Source organism: Channa argus, chromosome 15, assembly GCF_033026475.1.
Source record: "Channa argus isolate prfri chromosome 15, Channa argus male v1.0, whole genome shotgun sequence".
NCBI lineage: Eukaryota > Metazoa > Chordata > Actinopteri > Anabantiformes > Channidae > Channa > Channa argus.
The window spans coordinates 12551045-12572898 of record NC_090211.1 but is presented as its reverse complement, the minus strand read 5'-3'; the positions used below and the strand labels follow the sequence as shown (position 1 = coordinate 12572898).

At 38.0% G+C, this 21854-nt stretch overlaps 3 protein-coding genes and 1 pseudogene across 7 annotated transcripts; 2 read left to right on the top strand and 2 right to left on the bottom strand.

The window, feature by feature from the left end:
• Positions 1 to 2018: 2018 nt before the first annotated feature.
• ccdc137 (coiled-coil domain containing 137) lies at positions 2019 to 5179 on the bottom strand. Of its 5 annotated transcripts, XR_010910742.1 has the most exons (7): positions 4994 to 5177; positions 4630 to 4781; positions 4345 to 4549; positions 3823 to 3905; positions 3415 to 3494; positions 3000 to 3327; positions 2019 to 2827 (listed from the first exon to the last, which is right to left on the bottom strand). XR_010910742.1 is itself a non-coding variant. In XM_067476058.1 (6 exons), exons 1-6 carry the CDS (start codon positions 5062 to 5064, stop codon positions 3127 to 3129), a joined length of 783 nt encoding a protein of 260 aa, XP_067332159.1. In that variant the 5' UTR covers positions 5065 to 5179; the 3' UTR covers positions 2019 to 3126. The 5 variants fall into 5 exon arrangements, 4 of the variants coding, with proteins under 4 accessions (XP_067332159.1, XP_067332157.1, XP_067332158.1 ...); XM_067476058.1 differs by having other exon boundaries at positions 2019 to 3324; positions 4630 to 4775; positions 4994 to 5179; XM_067476056.1 differs by having other exon boundaries at positions 2019 to 3324; positions 4994 to 5178.
• Positions 4388 to 8773, top strand: LOC137099340 (retinal rod rhodopsin-sensitive cGMP 3',5'-cyclic phosphodiesterase subunit gamma-like). Its single transcript, XM_067476060.1, has 4 exons — positions 4388 to 4501; positions 7720 to 7890; positions 7982 to 8022; positions 8138 to 8773. The coding sequence occupies exons 1-4, from the start codon at positions 4491 to 4493 to the stop codon at positions 8212 to 8214; spliced, it is 300 nt and encodes a 99-aa protein (XP_067332161.1). The 5' UTR covers positions 4388 to 4490; the 3' UTR covers positions 8215 to 8773.
• tspan10 (tetraspanin 10) lies at positions 8695 to 10217 on the bottom strand. The gene is made up of 3 exons (XM_067476054.1): positions 9986 to 10217; positions 9252 to 9847; positions 8695 to 9152 (listed from the first exon to the last, which is right to left on the bottom strand). The coding sequence occupies exons 1-3, from the start codon at positions 10073 to 10075 to the stop codon at positions 8840 to 8842; spliced, it is 999 nt and encodes a 332-aa protein (XP_067332155.1). The 5' UTR covers positions 10076 to 10217; the 3' UTR covers positions 8695 to 8839.
• A 7448-nt stretch (positions 10218 to 17665) lies between these two features.
• Positions 17666 to 21694, top strand: LOC137099324 (immunoglobulin lambda-1 light chain-like; annotated as a pseudogene).
• The last annotated feature ends 160 nt before the right edge of the window (positions 21695 to 21854 follow it).

The window sequence follows — 21854 nt, the reverse complement described above, 5'->3', positions numbered from 1 at the left end:
AAATGCAAATCTGAAAAACGTGTAAATAAAAACACTTTGAACACACCATGAACTTTACAAACAGGTCCCAGCATCAGAAGTCAATAACATGTGGATGTGTTTCTTGGTCTTTGCAGAATAATTTAATAACAACTAAATATAGTGCCCTGATCTCATCTGATCTAAATATGTGATTGTGAAAGTTACTAATTTCTTATCAGTCCTGTGGATGGAAACGTTTGCTTCATTCCCTTAGTTAGATACATGTGTTTACATGCACTTAAGTAATAGTTGATATGCTCGTATTATGAAGCATTATGGGGAGATTTGACTAAAGAGTATTTGACTAAAACAGCATTTTGACAGGAATCAAAGGTTAACAGAAACATTCCCTACAAACATGACTGTAACAGAAGATGCTGAATATGCTGCAAATTATCACACTATGAGCACAACTACAAATACACTGCTCCACATAGTGACTGATTATGATTTAATTGTGGTAAACCATTTTAATGCTGCTGCATGTATATGGTTTTGCAGTGAACACATGTGCAAAGCATTACAGGACAAAGGGACAAATCAATTTTAGACAAATTAGCATGTAAAGCTGCTTTGCCTTACGATTAGTTCTTCCTCTTCTCTACAATTATTCACAAGTAATTTGTCACAGACACATGCTGTAAGAGCCTAAGAATGAGCTGCGGCTGCCTAGCAGCAGGCTGAGTAGGCTCTGTCCCAATTATCCCCACCATCCTGTATAGTCAGCAACTATGACTACTTGCTCAGAAAGGAGATTGCTCACAAACTGGAAATCAGACAGCACAGAAGTGTACAGCAGTATACACAAGCAAATGCTGAGATTTTACTCTGTAATCCTTGAGCCTGCACTCTTCGAGCTTAGATTCAAAACCATATGCAAAGCGATGCGAAAAGCATGCCAATAAGCAGTGGATATGTTCATACAAGACTGATGGGGAGCACACAATATGAATAATGTGCAAATAATGTACTCAAACGTAAACAAACAAGAGCATATCTCCTACACCATATTCCTTGTTGTACAGTAGTTACCTGTCTTAACATTACCAACCTAGCTCTAGATTAATGGGCACTACTGGCTGTGCCAGAGGAGCTTTGGCTGGGTGCTATTCAGTACATCTCATAAAAGATGTTTCTAGGCAATATCACTCTGCAGGAAAGTGAATCCAAAATATAAACACATTAAAGCGTATCTGCACCTTTTTGGTGAGTCTATTAGGATAATGAATTTCTAGTCTGGGACTTGAGGCTGGCAGTAACTGTTAGTGCCTGATAATATAAATACCTCTCTCGTGCATGTACACTGTAGTGGTTACATCAACAAATGTGGTTGGGCTCAACTGAATGGAGTCAGCACTGCTCCATCAATCAGTCACAACATTGAACCAGGTGGTGTTACTGTTGTGGGAGACAGTGGTCAGCATGGCCACTCTGAGGCTACACACCCCCATATGCAGCTGCAATGCACTGTGTGGTCTGGTAACTGTTGATCATGGCGGCATTACAAATCACCCACAAGGTGATTTTTAAGTGGCAGGTTGGTGTGATTGTGTAATCACAAGTGGCTTTCACCACTCCCTGTCATTGTGACAACTTCACTAGACAAACAAGCAAAAAAAAATGTTTTAATATAGAATTACTAAAATAAAATAAAAATCAAAGAGGGCTTCACTACTCAAGCTGAGCAAACAGTTTGAGTAGTGAAAACAACAATTACCTTGTAGAGTAAATATGTGTTAAATATTAATAGGTAATGCAATCTGGTAATGTTTTATGCTATATATAGGATGCTTTAGAAAAAACATAATTGAAAAAAAAACCCATTTGAATTTGTAAAGCTTTTCCCAGAAGCCATTATTTAAATAAAAGGCCTTGTTCATGAGGGTAAACCTTTTAAGGATTACAAATAATAAAAATAGCTGGGCCAACTTTTAATAAGCGTTTCAGATGTGGTTCAGGTTCTCTGAGGGGAAACAAGATAGAAACAGTTTATGCAGTTTGTTTGCCAATTTTCTGTTTATTCTTATTGTTGAAATGGGATTATTCCTAACCTTGAAAACAGCAGCTGAGGAAACAAGTCATATAATCTTTTTCAATGATCACCTCATATTACTGAAAGCTCCAGAACAGCTACTATATAATCCTCAGCTTTTCTAATAATATGAATGACAAATCCTCAAGAAACAAACAAAACAACAACAAAAACAACAATAATAAATAAATAATAATAATAAATTATCATTATTATTGTTAGTTCTTTGACACCTGGGTGAGCTCCATCTGCTGATCAAATTCCCTGGAACAACCATTTAATATACCACATGGAAACACTTTCTCTTTACATTATTCTTTTATATTATATTGTAAATACATTTTGCTCATTTTGTGGTAATTTTGCTCATCATGTGGTAACTTGAAAGTCATATGTTTACTTATACAACCAAAACATTTTAGTTGGAGAAAAAGAAAAAGCCCCAGAGTAATTTCACACGTTTTATCACCTCTACATGCAAACATGATCAAATCTGCTTTCTACAAGATGACTGCCATCTAGTGACACAAATATCAAAGTTCCACAATAACCATCAATAACATCAACATTTTAAGCTAACTACCAGCTTATAGAGCATCTACTTAGATCTTAATATTGGACATTCAACCATTGTAAATGACATATAAGCAATACAGTGAGTGTGTTTTTTTGTTTCCTGGATTAGGTCGCGAAGTTCTGGATGATACTTGCAAAGGGCCTTCGGAGTCACTGGCTCTGTTGTCAGACAGCTCAACATTGACAATGACTGATGCACTGGATGTACGGCAAAGAGTAGTTGCTGGTTAGTCATCTGACTCGACGTCACTAATCCCAATCCATAGAAACCAATGCCCACCACTCATAACCACTAATTATAATGTATTGTTTTCATTTGAACCAAACGTGTGATCAGGAAAGTGGGAGGTAAATGTTATTCACTACTTACCTGTCATGTGGATGCAAAAGCTTTATTCCCTGAACTGTACTGTGGTCAGCTCCCTCAATGACATACCAGTTCAAGACTTGTTGATGGTAATCTTATGATCTGTTTTAGTTAAGTTACAGGAAAAACATTACTCAAAGTTCTTCAGTTTTTCCAAATTGGCAGTCCTGGCCTTTTGCTGCTGCTGTTGTTGTTTCTTCAGATGACGGTAGGCCTCCACTGCTCGCTCCCTCTCCTCCTCCATGATTCTCTGTCTGGCCATGGAGGGTTTGGCTGTGGAGGCCATGCTGTGGCCAAGCAGTGAGTTTAGAAGAAGCTGCTTTGGTGCCTTCTGAAGAAGAAAAAAATACAGTTAAATCACTTACTCAAGCAACAAGATTACTAAGATAACATGATGAATTGATAATAGAGCTGTTACCTGAGATCTGACTGGAGCTTTCTTGGGTTTGGCACTTAAAGAGGGTGGGGCCATTGTAACTTCCCCAAATGGAACATGATCTAAAATCACATTATCCACATTAAAAACTATGTATGCCCACCTCACAAATTTAAGTCAAGGAAAACTTGCTGCTGTTTTTGGTCTCTATAACTCCTTACAGAAAAATACATATTTAAACTGCAGTAACAACATTTTAACAACAATAAAGGGAACTGAGCAAAATACTTCTTCTTCCAGCTTCTACTACTAAATATTTGCACTGACTTCCATTTTGTTGTCTGGCGAACTTGAACATGTTTCAATTGTAACCAGTCAATGTACATGCTTGTACTAAATTAGATTGATAAGAACTACTCCACCGACAGCCTTTTTTTTTTTTTACATTACCTACAAACATCTCTTTTTCCATCTTGGCCTCTTGTCTGTTTAACTTCTTCTGTTGTAGCCTCTGTAATCGAACCTTATCGTGCCTGTAGGACCACAGTAAAATAACAATAAATTACACATATTATTTAGGGATTTATATTTATATTTCTTTCACTGTGATCTATTATGTTATTTACCAATAAGTTGTCATGTATCTGCAAGCTACTTATTTATTGACAAATTGATCGACAGAAATCAGCAACTTCTGTAATAACCACTAATTGTAGTAATTTTTCATGAAATTGTTTCATGATATTTTTCAACATTTGTCTTTTTATTACTTTCCAACAGCCTAGTTCTTAACACCCAAAATATCCGGGATAAAATGAATGCCCATTTTGTACTATTTATGCTACTAAATACTAATCACTAGAGGGGATGAATACCTACGTAAATAAGCCCAAAGTGCATTTATCTTTCCATTAACTGACTGAGAAACAACTGTTTTGCTAATTACAGTTTACATGTCACCAGTGTACTCACTCCTTCTTTTTCTCAGATTTGCCCTTGTCTACATCCTGCTCAGGCTTTCTGTCTACTTGGTTCTCTGTGAGGAAGAGGACATGTTTTGCCTCATCCTCCATGCGATGCAGGAATGATTTTACACTCTCCCCTTTTTCCCTCTTGAAATGTGGGACAGGTATGTCTGCATCCTGGGAATCCTCTGGCTTATCACCGGGACAGCTGGCTTAAGATACAGGAAAATAGTAACTGTTAGTCCGTTGTTGTGTGTTGCGTGCAATACAAAAGTATGTTTTTTCATCTTACTCTGTTTTAGCTTTTTAGCCTTCAAGGGCCTCGTTTTCATTCTCTCCCTGCTCTTCATGATCTCTCTTAGCCTGAAGGGGATGTGTTCGAGGTGGTCCTCTTGTTTGGCTTTCTTGGGTTTACCATCTCGTTTGAGCTTCTTATCTCTGGGGCTTAAACACATTAGGGAAAAGTGAGACAAACCCCATCTTTTGAAGACAAAGTATTGGATCTTGACACAATTTTTAACTTTAAATGCAATGATGAGATTAACTGGCTGGATCTCATTTGATAATTTACAACCAAGTTGGAGAACTAGTAGCAGCTAACGTTAGCTGCTGTAATTAGCTAACTTAACGTCTGTGAGTTAGCTTTCTGAAGTTACCTTGAGTGCCTTCCGGCCCGGTCTTCTTGTTTTCCCGACTCGTTAGTTTTATTTTTCTTAGTCTTTCCCATGTTGTGCAGTTTATTTCAGAGTATTAAAGTTAAGTTAACAAAACCTAACATGCGGAGCAGCGTGTGTAGCCTTTCACCTATGAACCCCGACCTGGAGGGAGGAAAGAAAGAATTCTCACTCCGATGTTTATTTCAAGTACCGTAGGTGTTTCAACTCCGCTGCTCGGGGTCTTTGCTATTGGACTTTTAACGATATATAAGATTTCACAGTACATTAGGTACAGCCTAGGATAAAAGCCTCGGGCTGTCTTTCCGGTGGATTTTGTGTACAATTAATCCTGTTAAATACTATTTAACTATCTATGATCACAGAGATGTTGATGGCCAATTCTCGACCGGTTAAATGTTTTTATACCAGAGTGACACATCTGACAACTGACGATCTTTGCAGTAAAGCGCATGCTCATTGACTACCGTAGCAACAGTTATTACTAAATGCGACCGTTAGATGGCGACGAAACTTTAGTTTGTTTACACCTTCAGTGCGGTATAAGCCATCTGGTTTTAATATATTAAATACATTGGGACTACATGTAAACTTAAACTGAAAAACTTCACTGACCATCTCTATCCTGCGCAGATTGTATTGATCACTATCGAATACATGATAAGGTATCTTCATTTTGATCAGGACTACAAAATTGTTTTGTTGATTCCTGATCCAGACCAGATGTGAAGGCAAAGAGATAATTATATAAAGTGCACATTAATGTTTTTATACATTCCAGAAGTCAGTTGACAAATAAAAAAAAAATCTTTTATACTTTGTAGTTTTTATAAAAATATTTTGAAATTATTTATGCATAAATGTAAAGTGGTAAATGACCGCTTATATAGCGCTTTTATCCAGGTTGCTTTACTATGTTATTTCTAAATCACCCATTCACACACACCGATGGTGGATGGTGGCTGCTATGCAAGGTGATCACCTGACCCACCTGGAGCAACATGGGGTTCATTGTTGTGGCCAAGGACATTTTGGAAATCTGGGAATTGAACCACTGACCCCGTGGTCCGTAAACAACTACTTTACAGCCACCCCACTATGTAATAAGAACTAAGATAACTAACTTACCCAGACAAACCAAACAACAAACAAAGCTGAAAAAAAATTTAATTTTATGATAAGTCAGTTGACAGATATTCATTTGCCACAATTTAAACAATTGATTTGTTATAATTCCTTTAATTAGGCAAACATTTGAAATGTTTCTCACATGAGAGCCCACTGGTCTCAAATGCATCCTCACTACGATATGTCCAGAATATTTGGTGAATTCACGTGTGTTTGAGGGAGAAATAAAAACACCATAGGAATTAAGACTGTGTAAATGTGTCCTGTGTGTGCGCATGTGTAAGAGCACTATAGATTACAGCGAGAAGCTGTAGTAAGCCATGAGATAAATGATCCAGGTGTGTGTTTATATGAGTGGGAGGCAGGGGAGATTACCAATGGGGCTTAATGTAACTCAACCTGAGAGACTGCTGATGAAAGAAAAACACTGTTGCTGTTCATCCTAATATGTTCTTGACAGAAAATCCCCCAACTCTTTAGTCTTCAGCACATGTCTGAAAGCTTGTTGAAATGGTTTGCAGATCATGTGTCCAGTCAAGTCTCAGCAGTAGAGCAGTGATATCCCCTCGGCTGCATGAAAGCCAATCACTAATGAATGTACTGTTCCATAGACAATTCGAGAGACCTGTGTGTACACAAGTTAAGTGCAATTTATTGGCTGCTGGCGTCATAATCTTCTCAGACCCTCAGGTCTATAAGACGTCTTCACTAAACAGAACTCATCATTTACCAGCAAGCCCAGATACACTGTACTGCACAAACAGGTGGCAAGTATAAGCAGCTTTTATTTGTGTTTGCGTTTATTTCATGTTTAGATTTTGTCAGCTTTTCAAAAAGTAGTTTACAATTTATTATAATATTGAAAATGTGGAAACATATGTCTCAAAATGTCCTCAGTGTTAACTTTGGTATGTACGGTTTAATGCATTCAAAATGACTATTGTGCAATTAGGTCTATGTTTGCAATGTGATTTTTGTTATGACTGTCAAAGATGTGTTATTTGAAAATATTTATTATCGTTGAGTTAATAGTACTAGTACCTCTTAATCCAATGCTGTATACCATATTTCTGGTAAAAATTTAAACAAAGAGTGTATGTACGTACAGGGCTGCAGTTGTTATGGTATTGCACTGTGTATCCTGCACTTAACAATGTTTAGAATGTTGCAGACCAGAGTTTATTGTTTCTATTGAGTTTATGCAACTGGGTATAGATTTTCATTTTTAATCATCTTGCAATTAATTATAGTTTCCCTCTAAAATTCCTCTCACTGGCAGAAATATGATTGAGCAAATGAGATATTGTGAGGGGCCACAAGCAAATCCAGCATGTCCTCACAGTAATCGGATTATGAAGGTGTCTAGACACTGTAGAGTGTTATTAAGAAGTGTTACCATGAAATTGAAAAAGCTTGTGCTGTCTGTGCAATGGTATATTTCTTCAGACATTACTTTATTAAGATATGTTTATAATTAAGAAATTGATTAGAGTTAGTTTTAAAGATCCATCGTCAGAGTTGGCATGATAAAAATTAGTTTATGTGTCACTTTTTATGACATAGTGACTCTCCTGTTATAGTTCAAACAACATAAGTATGAATTTGGATGTGCCCAAACCTGAAGCAAAGAATGGCAGCAAAGCTCCTCCCAGGGTCAGTGGCCCTGGGTCCCCACACAAAGGTCCTCCCAAGTTCAAACAGAGGAATACCCGCCAGTTCAAGAGCAAGCCTCCCAAGAGAGGTGTCATTGGGTAGGTTTTTTTAAGCTCTTGGTTTCATCTAAAAAGTTAGTGTTTTAGATGTTTCCCCTCAATAAAGCTTATGATTTCCTGTCTTCCATAGCTTTGGAGAGGACATCCCAGGAATGGAAGGTCTTGGCACTGGTAAGCAGTATTACCATTGTTAGACCATTGCACAACTGAAACCCTAAAACCTACTGTTCACACAGATCACCCAACGTTGCATTGCAGTTAATTTATATATGTTCTTTTATTTTAGACATCACCGTAATCTGCCCATGGGAAGCGTACAGCCATCTGGAGCTACATGAACTGGCTCAATATGGCATCATCTGACTCCTTATTATGAAATTATTATTGTATTTACCAAGGTAACATGTGATAACCTTATCTGGATCACCATTATTGGCTCTTCTGATGGTAAACCACAATCTAAACATGTTGTTTGCATCTTGTGAAACCTATTCTTAGCTTTAGTTAAAATGTCGGGATTAATGCAGTGATTTTTTTTTACCATATTAGTTCCTAAAGCACTTCACATTCACTTCACTTACTTCTCATTCTCCCATTCACACGCCCAAAGCAGCAGCTGCCATCCGTGCCGCCGGACTGGCCGCTGGGTTTAATTTGGGGTTTAGTTTCTTGCCTGAGGAAGAGCTGGGAATCAAACCCATTGGGACTGGTTTACAACTTTTCTACCTCCAGCCACCCCAGAGTTGCATGTATACAATGAAGGTATTGTCTGCCTTAAGCTGCCATTTTAACACTGACAACCCACAGATGACTGACTGTTTTCGGCATTGTGTTGGAAGCGGTGACCAACTTTAAAAGCATAATTTCTGTCAACATCATGTTTATTATGTTTAAGAATAAAGCTTGGATTTTTTAAAAACAATTTCTTGTTGCTCTTATCTCCAGAAGATGTCCGGACTCAATAAAAACATTAACAGCATATTCAACTTTACATGTTATGCATAAATTTATGCCACTGGATGCTTTCAAGCAACCTTGAAGTAATAAAAAGAGTCAAAATCTGGACTCCCAGAATGACAATGCCAATTGTTTCTATAAGGCTCTGATGCTGCTCGATCCAGCGGGAGATTCCACCCAGACAGCCACCAAGGTAGACGACACTCTGAGCTGTAAACTCATCCAGCTGCTGGGCTCCTACACCACACTGGGAGTTCCACACTGTGCCGTTCTCCAATGGGTCCACACAGCATGTCGCAGGGACTCCACACGCCAGCACTCCTGGAGCTGAGCAGTTATAATATCTGAAGAAAAGGAAATAATATATTGAGAAAAACATTTTCATCACAGTTGACAGTTACTGGTCATATGCTGTATGCGTAAGTTAGTCGCACTTTACTTACATGTTGATCTCCCAGTCACGATAGTCATCTGCCCCACAGCATTGCAGATTTGTCTGAATCTCATCTGTGATGAACCTCAGATCCAGATCATCCTGGTAGCGCACCATAGCAGCCAACATCCCAGCCCGCATGTAGCCTCCAATCTGATCTTGTAGACTGTAGGCCATAATAGCGACCAGCACCTGTGCTGTGATGAGCACCAGCACTGTAGCAGAAAACAGCTTCAGTAAGCAGCAGTTCTCTCTTATGGCACCCAAACAGCCTGACAAGCAGAGCATAGTCAGCAAAAAACCCAGATTCACGAGTATGAGCATTGGGTCGGTCCCGATATTGCCAATCTTCTCCTGGGCAAATGACTCTTTGCTGAAGAGGCCCCATATCCCAAGACTGAGAACCACCAGACCCAGAACTGTGAACCCCAGATTGCACAGAAACAGGAAATATTTTAGGAAATAATCCGATAAGGAATATCTGTAGTGGGGTTGGATCCTCCCAAACTGAGGGCTGTTGGGATTTTGTCCACTGTTTGTCCCTGCTTGGTGGAAATTGGTAGAGACACTGCCCAGCTCCTCAGCATCCTCTTTTGCAGAGCCTGTCTTTGGACACACAGGAATGCAACTAATTACCATAGTTTTGAGTGCTCACGCCACCTCAGATGTTAAACACACTTGACTCAGGCATAGCGTTACTCAGGAAGGAATCAGTAGAACAGAAATTTAGAGTTAAACCCCTACCTTTGGTATGAGTGGACTGGACTCATTCTGTGTATCATCCCTCCTCGACCACAGAAAAGGAATTTTGTTTATCAACAAATTTCTCCCCATGTTGTGAACCGGTGTTTTTAACTGGTCAGAACTGCAAAAGCTAAAGTTTAACAAAGATGGAGCATTTGCTACAGTATGAGCAGTGGAGCATGTGAGCTAAGGTGGAGCAGTGTTTATCCCCAGGCTGCTGTGAGGGGTGGGATTTCTTAGTCATGTGAGAGTCACAGTGAGGGGATTAGACAGTATGTTACAATGTACCACACACACACACACACACACACACACACACACACACACACACACACACACACACACACACACACACACACACACACACACACACACACACACACAGACACACGCATATTTGACTTAAGAGACTTTTAATGTGAGGTTTACTCACATAATCTAATAAAGCTACTACTAAAGATATCAGAGTTTTCCACTGGTAATTATTTAATGGGTCTTGAATTAGTTTTCCTTTAGTGGTCCCTGGCCTGGTCGTAGGGAATGTGAAATAGGAAAGCAGAAAAAAAATATGATATGCAAAGTTCTGATTTGTTTTTTCAAGCCCATGTGTTTATGCAAATAACTGGAAAACTGAAAATATTCAGATTTCAACCAGATGAGAAAAAAGGTATCAGGTTGATCTGGTTCTAATTATGTATATGCACTGATAACACACACAGAAAAATATCGTTATGTCCCGTCTTCTCATTCTAAGACTTTTATTTTATACATGCTTTTGGTCACATTTAGACACCATATTTGTCTACAATGCCAGATTCCCAAATCTGATTGGAATACTTCTTTTCTAGGCAAGGTCCACGCTGATACTCCAGAGTGGTGATTATGTAACCAAAGCTGTTTGGTAAGTGAGACCATTGCCTATAGGCAACTGACTCCAGTTTAACAATTTAGGTACAACAGCACTAGTAGCAATAGTTCAAAGCTCTTATAAAATTTAAAATGACCCACATGTAACTTGGACTCTGACCATTTATGCACTTTAATAAACTCTGTCATCACTAACAGCACTGTTGTTAAAGATCAGATCCATTTGACTGAGGACTGATGAAAGGCCAGAATTGAATTTGACAGTTGGAATAAGTAAAACATTTTAAATGTAAAATTCACAACAGACACCGCGACAGAGTAAAGAAATCTCGGAAACAGAAATGACCCCATCATGCAGCTCATGGCCCATATTAAACATGAATATAAGAGTGATGTCACACCAAGTCAGTTGAAAGACTGTCGATATTGCACATATGGCACATTACAGGCTCCCACATTGCTATAACAAATTCCCCTCCCCAAAAAAACACATAGCCAGGAAGGATCAGGAGTCGAACCAATGACGGTGGATGACTGCCTTATAAACTGAGCTGCAGACATCCTTGTTTTACACTGGGGCACATTGAAAATTGTACAGATATTAAAATGAGTAAAAACATGATTACTGGATTAATGTAAATTCTCTTTGCAGAGGAACCTGCCAACACTCTGCAATGTACATCAATACATTCAGTAAGCAGCGTTTGTCCCAGTCAATTAGTAGCATCTTCTCTTTAATTGACATCAATGTCAGATCATTGCAGCAGCTCCTACAGTCTTTTAAGTCATGGAGTAAACTCTAATGATCGTTTCCCACATGTCAGACTTATCAGGGTAACTGTTTAAAGACACATGAAGTAGGAAAACTGACTACATCATCCTCTTGGCTATCCTCATAGTGGACTTTCTGTTTGGCATCAGTCTTTGAATATAAGAGCTGATATGTTTCAGTGTGACAATCCTCTTAAGACTGCCCTGATAGAGTCATTATGAAGAGGTGCACTGAAGAGGTCAATAACTAGCAATATGTGAAAAAGCAGATGTGACAACGTGTTAAAAAACAAAGAAAGAGGCCTGGTTAGCTCAGTCTCTGGCTCTCTGCAGATTCACTGCTGTCATTCTTTCCTCTCACTCTGCTGGACATGAAGCTGGAAGGAAGTCTGCTGCTTCAGGCAGAGCCCGAGACTGGTGGACTCCAGATGGAGTTATACGTATATTAATATTTATGGCAGAACACTTTATGGCACATTAATGTCTAATAACAACTAAACAGATTATAATTAGTCAGACCCATCATCCCCTATATACCCTTTTGTAGATAGATCATATTAGTTTTCACACCAGTAATGCCAGAGAAACAATTGCGTGCTGTGTATAAGTGGATGGAATATCTGAAATCACTGAGTATTTCCAATTTTGCCACATCATACTCTTCAGGTTAATGTTGTAACTCAACCATAGTTATTTGGCAACAGTAATCACCTTTTACTTTGCACATCGTCAAAACACAAAACATATAAGCTTTTAAGTAAACATAAGCTGATGTTGTTGTGAATTTCCCTGTTATTACTTTTGTCATTATTAAAGAATTGCATGAATGGCATTTAGTTGTATTATTGCTTTATAATTTAGTAGTATTTGTTCTGTGATGTAGTAATGAAGTAATCACAGAATTTAATACTTTCTCTCATTGTTGTCATGTTTCCACTTCCTTCCATACAATGGGAATTTTTTTTTTTTTGCAAATTAATGCCTGAATGAGCCAATAAATAATTTGCTCAAATAGAAAATGCCATAGATTTTCTGCAACTGCTTGCAGACAGAATCAGAAGCCATTTTCTTGTTAATAAACCTTTTGGAAAGTGGAGATTAATTCATGTAGTTCTTACTGTAAATAATATATTACATTATATATATATATATATATATATATATATATATATAAGCCAGAATCACTTACAGCAGTTATGGCCTCACTTGCCGTCAGTACATACACAGTGTCTGGAGACATCACCACAGAATCCAGCAGCATTCACACCTGCTTAACTGGAATAAGGAGCAGTGATCTGGAATAGATCAAAGCTGGAATTTCTCGGTTTTTAAATAAAAAAGGCATTTAAATCAAAGTAAATGTGCTTCAGTGATATATATTTCCCAACTCGTTTTTGGTCCAACAGCATTTTTCTTGCCCAGAGTCTGTCCAGATTGTAGATTAAAGAAATCTGTTTTAGAAAATGTGTTCCTGGGGCATTTCCACAAAGATTATAAAGACTCATCAAGGTTGGATTAATGTCAAGCTGAGAGAATTTATGGAGTAAATCACATAACAATTTACAGTATTATAATTAGGGGTGTAGGGAGTCTAAGGGTGAGTGGATCATTTAGGGGCTATATATTTTTCTTCTGTCACAAATTTCTTCTGTACAATATTTGACTAGAATACAGTTAAAAATTCTACAAAAGAGCAAACTTTTATAATGGTGATTGACACCATACAGCATATTTTAGCTTTAATATGTGTGTGCAGCTCTTTAGGTTTAGATTTTTACTGACATTTGAAGCGACCTAGCTGGCTGGGTTTACCATAGCCCAGATGTTAAGCAGATTGTAATACAGTAGGCTGTAAAAATTATTTGATAGAGCTACGCGGTTATATCCAAAGCCTACAGGTTATTAATGCTGCTGTACATTTTAAAAGCATTTCAGTCAAGTTTGTGTTAGACTGCAGCCTGAGTAACAGCCTACATACTTGCACAATATGTTCCCATCTTCAGCAAAACACAGCAAGACCTGCCCCAACCTGACTCAGGTTCTTGACAACTGGAAATTTGCTATTCTGACACAAGTCAAAGACCTGCTGATCAATGACCATGCTTCTGTCCTTCCAGAATACAACAGGTGGGTCACGCTGGTGGCACTGGAAACTACCTCTGCACTGCAAAAAACAAGTTTATGTGTTGAGCAAGAGAGAGGCGACATACAACAGCACTCAGTGATGTCAACGAACATTTTTCTTCTGTCACAAATTTCTTCTGTACAATATTTGACTAGAATACAGTTAAAAATTCTACAAAAGAGCAAACTTTTATAATGGTGATTGACACCATACAGCATATTTTAGCTTTAATATGTGTGTGCAGCTCTTTAGGTTTAGATTTTTACTGACATTTGAAGCGACCTAGCTGGCTGGGTTTACCATAGCCCAGATGTTAAGCAGATTGTAATACAGTAGGCTGTAAAAATTATTTGATAGAGCTACGCGGTTATATCCAAAGCCTCCTCTGGATCAATGCCCATGGGGATGCAGTATCCCTACACCACTAACAGCGACTAAACACATGTGACGGATAGAGAGAGTAAAGATAAGGGATTATCAAGACCTCCCATTCAGGCTTTGTGTTTTTTTTAATCATTGCAGCAAATGCAGAGGCTGCAAAACACTTTAGAGAGAAAGTGGAAAGCATGTCTGTGTGTGTGTGTGTGTGTGTGAGCGTGTGCACATGTGTTTGAAGAGGTTTGCCTTCAGTGTTATGTTGTGTGTGCGTGTGTGTGTTTGCGCATGTGTTTGAAGAGGTTTGCCTTCAGTGTTATGTTGTGTGTGTGCGTGTGTGTGTTTGCGCATGTGTTTGAAGAGGTTTGCCTTCAGTGTTATGTTGAGTGTGTGCGTGTGCCTTCAATGTTATGTTTTTATTCATGCAGCAGTGTACATACACACACAAAGAGCAGTGTGTCAACACCAAGCATCACTGAAGTGGGTGGGAGCAGGTGGGGGAATGGCTCCGGGAGTATAAGAATGCTGCCCACATGATGTTCTCTCAGTGTGTCACTGTTAAAGGCTCATAAGTTCTGCTGCTCTAACCTGGAAAGACCCCCAGGATTAACTTCATATAAAGGTACAGTACAACCCAGCAGCAGTTAGATTCTCTGGACTGTGTTTGATCTCCAATATGTTTGTTAAATATTTATATCAGTCCTATTTTTAGAATCAATGTAATTATCTAAGGTACAAAATTCAGTTTCCTGTTGAATATTAATGATTAATGAATAAATAACTACTATTCTCACTAGCAGGTGTAAGCTGTTTTCTTTATCTAAAGATGTGTCAGACTTGAGAGTTTGCTTACTGAATGTTCTTAATTTGCCTTAAACCACTTTCAATGTTACTTTTTTCTAAGTCCATTACTTACATTTCTGTGTTTGGTTAGTTGAGAAAGATGAAGATCGAAGGGGTTGTGGCCCTGCTCTGTGTGATTTCAATGTGTGGAGCACAAAAATGGAAACAGGAAGCCTCCCGCTGGGATCCTACAGGTTATTAATGCTGCTGTACATTTTAAAAGCATTTCAGTCAAGTTTGTGTTAGACTGCAGCCTGAGTAACAGCCTACATACTTGCACAATATGTTCCCATCTTCAGCAAAACACAGCAAGACCTGCTCCAACCTGACTCAGGTTCTTGACAACTGGAAATTTGCTATTCTGACACAAGTCAAAGACCTGCTGATCAATGACCATGCTTCTGTCCTTCCAGAATACAACAGGTGGGTCACGCTGGTGGCACTGGAAACTACCTCTGCACTGCAAAAAACAAGTTTATGTGTTGAGCAAGAGAGAGGCGACATACAACAGCACTCAGTGATGTCAACGAACATTTTATTGTCCCTTACTGACAGAGGAAATTAGAAATGATGTAACTTGCTTTTCTCTGCACATGACCAGGGGCCTGTCAGAGCCAGTAATGTGATCCATGATCGCTGTTGTCCATGCAAGCCCGACTCTGTTTTGCAAATGACCTCACTATCGTCATTGTGCCAAAAGAAAGCTGAAAATGGTTCAGCATCATGTTCTGAGAGAGATTCTGGCAGAGATTGCTCCAACTCATTGACTCTTTCCTCTGAAGAGGAGGTTTACCAACAGCTTGGAGCCTTCCTGTGTAACAGTTTCAGCTGTGTTGCAGGCTCTGCGTCCGTTCATAAATTTAGGCCAAAAAAAAACCCCCTCCTCTTTCAGCTGTTATCCTGTTATCCTGATGTTTCGTGCAGATGGAAGGGCTGTTTCTGCTTAACAGTATGTTATGACTTTCATGTTCATGTTGCTATTTTGACTTCACTCTTATTTTTTGCCAGTAAACAATATTTTTATCATTACTGCCTGTAAACCTACAGACCATTGCAGTGTTAAAGGTCTTTTCACTTATTAATCAAATAACAAACCCTGTTTTTTTATCTTTACTTTCTCTATTTCCTCTGCATTTTCCCAGGATCCAACCTTTGTCAGATGCACTGGGGGACCTTTACAGGCAGTTCAACAGTCTGAAAGATGAGCTGGGGAGACTCAGTGCAAAGTTCGATCGTGTGGAGTCCTTTGTGGATGACCTCAATGATGCCCGATTCACTCAGCCACAGCGTCCTATACGGCGGATTGCCCCCCACATTGGTCTGAGGTCACCACTGCGAGCACAGATGGGGGCTCCGGACAGAGGGATCATCATTGGGCCAACACCAATCAGAACGAGGAGGAGAGGGACACAAACATCTTAGACCTGTTGCCTAGTTGTTGTCTAAATGCAGATGTGTTACACAAGACTGAATATGTTTCGAAGTATTTCTGACGAAGACAGGTAGAATATATTATTTTATAAATACATGTAATCATATCAGTAAGACTCAGTGATTGTGTAGAAATCTTTCTGCCCGTCACCTAAAACCACAAGGTGGCAGCATTGATCAAATTATCTCAACTCTGATGCTTCTGCTCTGCGGGAGTCAGTCAATGGGCGTAAATATAATGTCTGATATGGTATAAAATAGTATCTACATCTACAATTGTTTTCATGTTATAATTGTAAGACTTACAAAAAAATTAAAAATTAAACTGAAAATGTGAATAGTTTGGAGTATTTTAGTCACAGTTTGGCACATTGGACTGTATCCACTGCACTTAGAGTACTTTTTAGGAAAAGTAGGAAAAATTGATAAACAGTGTGACTCTCATGTCCGAACAGACACACACACACACACACACACACACATATATATATATATAAAAAATCAGGGTGCTGGCCCAAGTTTTACTGTATGGAAGCAATATCCCTACGGTTTATGCAAAATAACCCCAGTGTCAAAGGAATACAACAAGCATGGATACAACACAGTTTTGTATGCTTTTTCTTAATAAGTTTTTTCCTATTCATAGAGTCCTGATTATAACAGCCATTATCAAAACTTGACCAAAGCACAGAAGAGACTGAAGAAAAACTTGTTTCTGACATTTGAAAGAAGAACAAAGTGTAAAAATTGTTTCTGCTACACCCAAAATTGATAAATTTAATTATTAAAGACATTTTTAATCTAAACTTGTTCAGGTAATATCTAAAATATTTGTCATTAATATTAGTTGTACTGCAAAACCAACACAATACATTGGACAATTAGAAATAGTTAATAATTAAATATATTTTGTTAAAAGGGAAGTAACCAGTCAATTTGGAGGTTAACACTAAAATAACAAATACATTATCAAAAACCTTACATTGTACTGTATTTCTGAAAGGATTGGAAATGAGCTGTTTGTCTCTGCAGAGTTCAGCAAATGCCCCAAACTACTCAGTTTAACAGAAGCTCTCACTCTCAGTTTCAGTGTTGCTCCTCATCCTCCTTTTAATGTAAGCAATATTTATTTAAGTCAAAATGTCATAAAAACCTGATAAAATGAGTAGTAATTGAAACTGAGTTTTCATCTTTAGTCAGTGACACATCATGTCTCTACTCTTCTCACTTACTTTTCAGGATGCATCTGCAGGCCTGGAAGCTTTATGTAAATGAAGAGGTCAGTTTCATCTAATTTCTTCTATAACAAAAGCGGAAACTTTATAAAACAATACTGCTTTCACACATTTCTCTGGCAAAGAACACTGAACTGTCAGTTGTTTGGCTCACGTGTGCACAGCCAACTCAAAGCCTTTATTAGACTTCTCTGGTTAACACGTGGACAAAAATAAATTCCTATTGCAGTTAAAGAAAAATGTAAAGAATGTACAAACAGGTCTTTTAGACATCATTACATTATTACATGTAGTAAAGATCAGATCAGTTAAGGATATTTAAGTCAGCAGAAAGTAAGAGACCACAAGTCAGCACACATTTTACTAGAGCTCCTCCTTAGAGCAAACTGCTCCTCCAGCAGCTCCTCTCTTTATCCTCCAAAGCCTCTGATCTGTCAGCAGTAAGTTCACTTTCCAACCTACACTGACAACATGCTGGGGACCCTCTGCTCTCTCATCACTGCTCTCACATGTAAGGAGACGGACTCACTGCAGCTTTGAGCTCATGTTGGATTCTTCATTCTGTGTGTTTGACTCCATGTTCATCTTGTTGTTTCCAGGTGTGAGTGGTGTGACAGTGGTGACACAGAAACCTCCTGTTGTGTCAGTGAGGAAAGGAGACACAGTCACCATGGACTGTAACCTGGGGACTGGTACAGACACTCCAGTATAAACAAACTAATCTCCTTGTCCATAGTTCATCAGTCAAAATCAGATTAACATATCATTTTTAACACTGTGGAGGAGGGAGACTAAGCAGTGTATTACTGTAAAACATGAGATGACACTGCCGAGTGTTTGTGGCACAGCGATTTACTAGGTGATAAAAACCTGCTGACAATAAAGCTCTACAAATATACTTAGCATAAGATACAAATAGTGATCATTTTATTTTGTTTTCTTTCTTTCTTTCTTTAAATATTCAAATATATTCTTGAAATCATAAATTAATAACAAAAGCCAAGCATTGGTAAATGCAAATTCAAAGTCCTTCCAGTGAGAGATACCTGAGGATAAATATAATTCACAGGGATTAAAATGAGTTAAAATTAAAAGTAAAAACAAATTTAAAATTAAAGTTGAAAAGTTAAAATCAGGGGATATTAATACACCAACAGGTCATAATTTTTTTTAAAATAATGTTAATGAAAACAGTTTAGACAGATATTTGGTTCAAGTCAAGATAAAATTGACTACACTGCATTGAAAATAAGTAATTTACAGAAACAAAACTGCAAAGATATTTTTATGAGAAACAGTAAATAAGCTGTTTAATATGGGAGGATTTAAGATCAAACAACATCATTAGGTAGCAGGTTTATACATAATGTTGGGTGTTAAAACTCCTCCTCCACTTCTCCTCATCAGTGTCTTTAAATACTTCAGTCTCTCTTCTCCTCACACTCCAACCCTGTTCACCTCTCAGCTGAACACCACACTCTGACAACATGCTGGGGACTCTCTGTTCTCTCATCACTGCTCTAACATGTGAGATGTTCTTCTTATTCATTTTATAGCCCATAATATCAGGCAGAAAGTCTTTACTCTTGTATTTCTCTGTGTATGTTCACAGGTGTTGATGCAGTGATAGTATTGACCCAGACGCCTGCTGTCCACACAGCTTCTCCAGGACAAGAAGTTGTTCTCAAATGTAACATTCAGAGATATGATGGAAATTATGTGAGATGGTACAAACAGGTTCCTGGTAAAGCTCCTCAGTATGTTCTGAGCTACCATGGAACCATGGAAGCAGTGCACTCAGCTTTGGATCAGGATTCTCTTCAGACCGATTCAACTCTATATAAACATCAAACATTGATTACCAGTTCATAATTAAACGTGCAGAGACAGGAGACTCTGCTCAGTATTTCTGTCAGACGTGGGACGACTCTGCTTCAGTTGCTGTATCACAGTGATTCACACAGTGACAAAAACCTCAGTGTCAAACTCAGCAGATCTGAGCAAAATAAATCAAGTAATAATATTTCATGTAGAACCAGACATTTAAGAAAACTGGACAATCTCCTCAAAATTTAAACAGTGTGTTTGAATAACATACAAAATAACAACAAAATAATGAATTGAATGAGGTGTTGACAGTGAAAGTTGGTGTGAACAGGATGTTTCAGTTCCACTCCTCTCATCAGTGAGAGTCAGGAGGTTTTTGGACAGCCATGTGTACAAACTGAAGCACTGTGGTATTCGGACAAGGCACCAAGCTGATCGTGACAAGTAAGTACTGTTTAATTCATCATAAAACAAGACCATTTGTTCCCATTATGTTCCAAATGTTTAACTGCATTCTACAGGTCAGGTACAGTTTGTTAACAGTTTGTTTGGCCATGACTTTTTTGTTTTGTGGTCCACACTTACAATAATTTTTCAATTTAAATTAGAAAAACATTCTTGCAAAGTTAGAAACCTGTCAACATCATAATACATTTTACAAACACAAACATTTCTATATTACTGTATATGGTGTATGCATACAACAATCAGGCATAACATTGTGACCACCTTTGCAATTTACAGATGCTTTACAGTGGCTCTGAAATTAAATCTACTTTTACGGGGTTAGAATTTATCAGTTTTTAGGTTTAAACTGTCATAAAGGTGATAATCCTACTATGTGTTTAATACTGAGGTCAAAGTGAGTAGTGGAGTCATACTGGCGTGCATTACAAGAGTTGGTTCTAAAGTTTTGGCCACATCTTTCATTTTAATATGGGGCCAAAACATTAGAAACACCTCTTCTTCTATTGCACTCCATAATGTTATGCCTGATTGGTGTATTGTGTATATATACAGTATAAATGTATCTATATCTTACATATTTGTATGATAATATACTAGGGATAATCCTGATGGCGATTTTGATTAAATTGTAACCCTGCTCATAATTCGTGTGTTGAATTTTTACATGTATTTCAGATGTTAAATGATTTTCTTAGTTATGTTGTTAGGTTAGATAATAAAACTAACCTCAGAATGTCATGACTTCTATATATTTTCAGGCTCCAGTCTCCCTCCTCCTGTCCTGACCGTCTTCCCTCCATCCAGTACTGAGCTCCAGTCCAACAAAGTGTCTCTGGTCTGTCTGTCCAGTCAGTCTGTGCCTTTTGCAGATGTGACCTGGTTGGCTGCTGGGAGTCCAGTGAGCAGTGGGATCTCTACCAGCACTGCTGCTCAGCAACCAGACCAGACTTTCCAAATCAGCAGTTACCTGGAAATCCAGACATCAGACTGGAACATGGATAAGGTTTACACATGTAAAGTGTCTCTGGGCTCCCAGTCTTCAGAGAAAAACATCAACAAGTCAAACTGTCCCACTGAACAACAGTAGCAGAGCAGAACCACCATTTAACATCTGCTTCTTTACTTCTTCATTTGTCTGCATGCTTGTAATACATGTTGTCACTGTTAGGTGGTTGTGTTGTATCCGCTTTGCAATTGTGGAGTTTTTCATGAATCAGTCAATTAAAAAAATACAAAGAAAAGCTTGGTTGCAGTCACTTGAAAATGTTTCCAATAACAATACATATTTTGTAACATTTATAGATTTTATTTGTTGACATTTACACTGAAATATTTATTTATAATAAAGGTACAACAGAGAGATTTTAACAGGGACTTTATCCGATTGTAGTTTAAAGACACCAAATCAAATAAATTGTGCCACAGCATTAACTTTTCATAGTCTGTCAGTGAAGCGTCACTTATTTACTCCTCTCTTTTTTTCTCCCAGGATGCACCTGGAAGCATTCTCTGCTTATTTATAACTCAATGTAAATGAAGTGGTCATGTTTCATCTCTCTTTAAAATAGCAAACAACACTGATCTGAAGTCTTGTTTAAGTGATGAAAAACAAAAATAAAGAAAGCAGTTTCTCTAATCTTTAATAGAAATCAATTCAATCATTTAAAAGTCAATTGATAGATATCCGAGGACTAAATTAATTCTCGTCAATAGTGAGCTGTGTTTACAATAAATATGTTCATAGGAAGCCAGCAAATAATAAAATTGTGTGGTTTTGATCGTTATTCATGAATTTTCTCCTCTCTGTTTATGTTGTGATATGATAATACCAAAGTTTCTTTAATTTAAATTTTTTTCAAATTGTTGTCATACAGTATAAGAAGTTTGAATATACATTTCACAATAATAAAAAGCAGCACATGAACCA

What these genes read in the sequence shown, in the direction of transcription:
- LOC137099340 (XM_067476060.1), top strand. An exon ending in CCCAAGAGAGGTGTCATTGG is followed by an intron (nt 7,891 to 7,981) that starts GTAGGTTTTTTT and finishes TGTCTTCCATAG; the next exon opens with CTTTGGAGAGGACATCCCAG. An exon ending in AATGGAAGGTCTTGGCACTG is followed by an intron (nt 8,023 to 8,137) that starts GTAAGCAGTATT and finishes CTTTTATTTTAG; the next exon opens with ACATCACCGTAATCTGCCCA.
- ccdc137 (XM_067476055.1), bottom strand. Translation starts at nt 5,064, where the DNA reads ATGGGAAAGACTAAGAAAAATAAAACTAACGAGTCGGGAAAACAAGAA. An exon ending in GGCTAAAAAGCTAAAACAGA is followed by an intron (nt 4,550 to 4,629) that starts GTAAGATGAAAA and finishes CTGTATCTTAAG; the next exon opens with CCAGCTGTCCCGGTGATAAG. An exon ending in AAGCTCCAGTCAGATCTCAG is followed by an intron (nt 3,328 to 3,414) that starts GTAACAGCTCTA and finishes TTTCTTCTTCAG; the next exon opens with AAGGCACCAAAGCAGCTTCT.
- tspan10 (XM_067476054.1), bottom strand. Translation starts at nt 10,075, where the DNA reads ATGGGGAGAAATTTGTTGATAAACAAAATTCCTTTTCTGTGGTCGAGG. An exon ending in CCAGTCCACTCATACCAAAG is followed by an intron (nt 9,848 to 9,985) that starts GTAGGGGTTTAA and finishes GTGTGTCCAAAG; the next exon opens with ACAGGCTCTGCAAAAGAGGA. An exon ending in CGTGACTGGGAGATCAACAT is followed by an intron (nt 9,153 to 9,251) that starts GTAAGTAAAGTG and finishes CCTTTTCTTCAG; the next exon opens with ATATTATAACTGCTCAGCTC.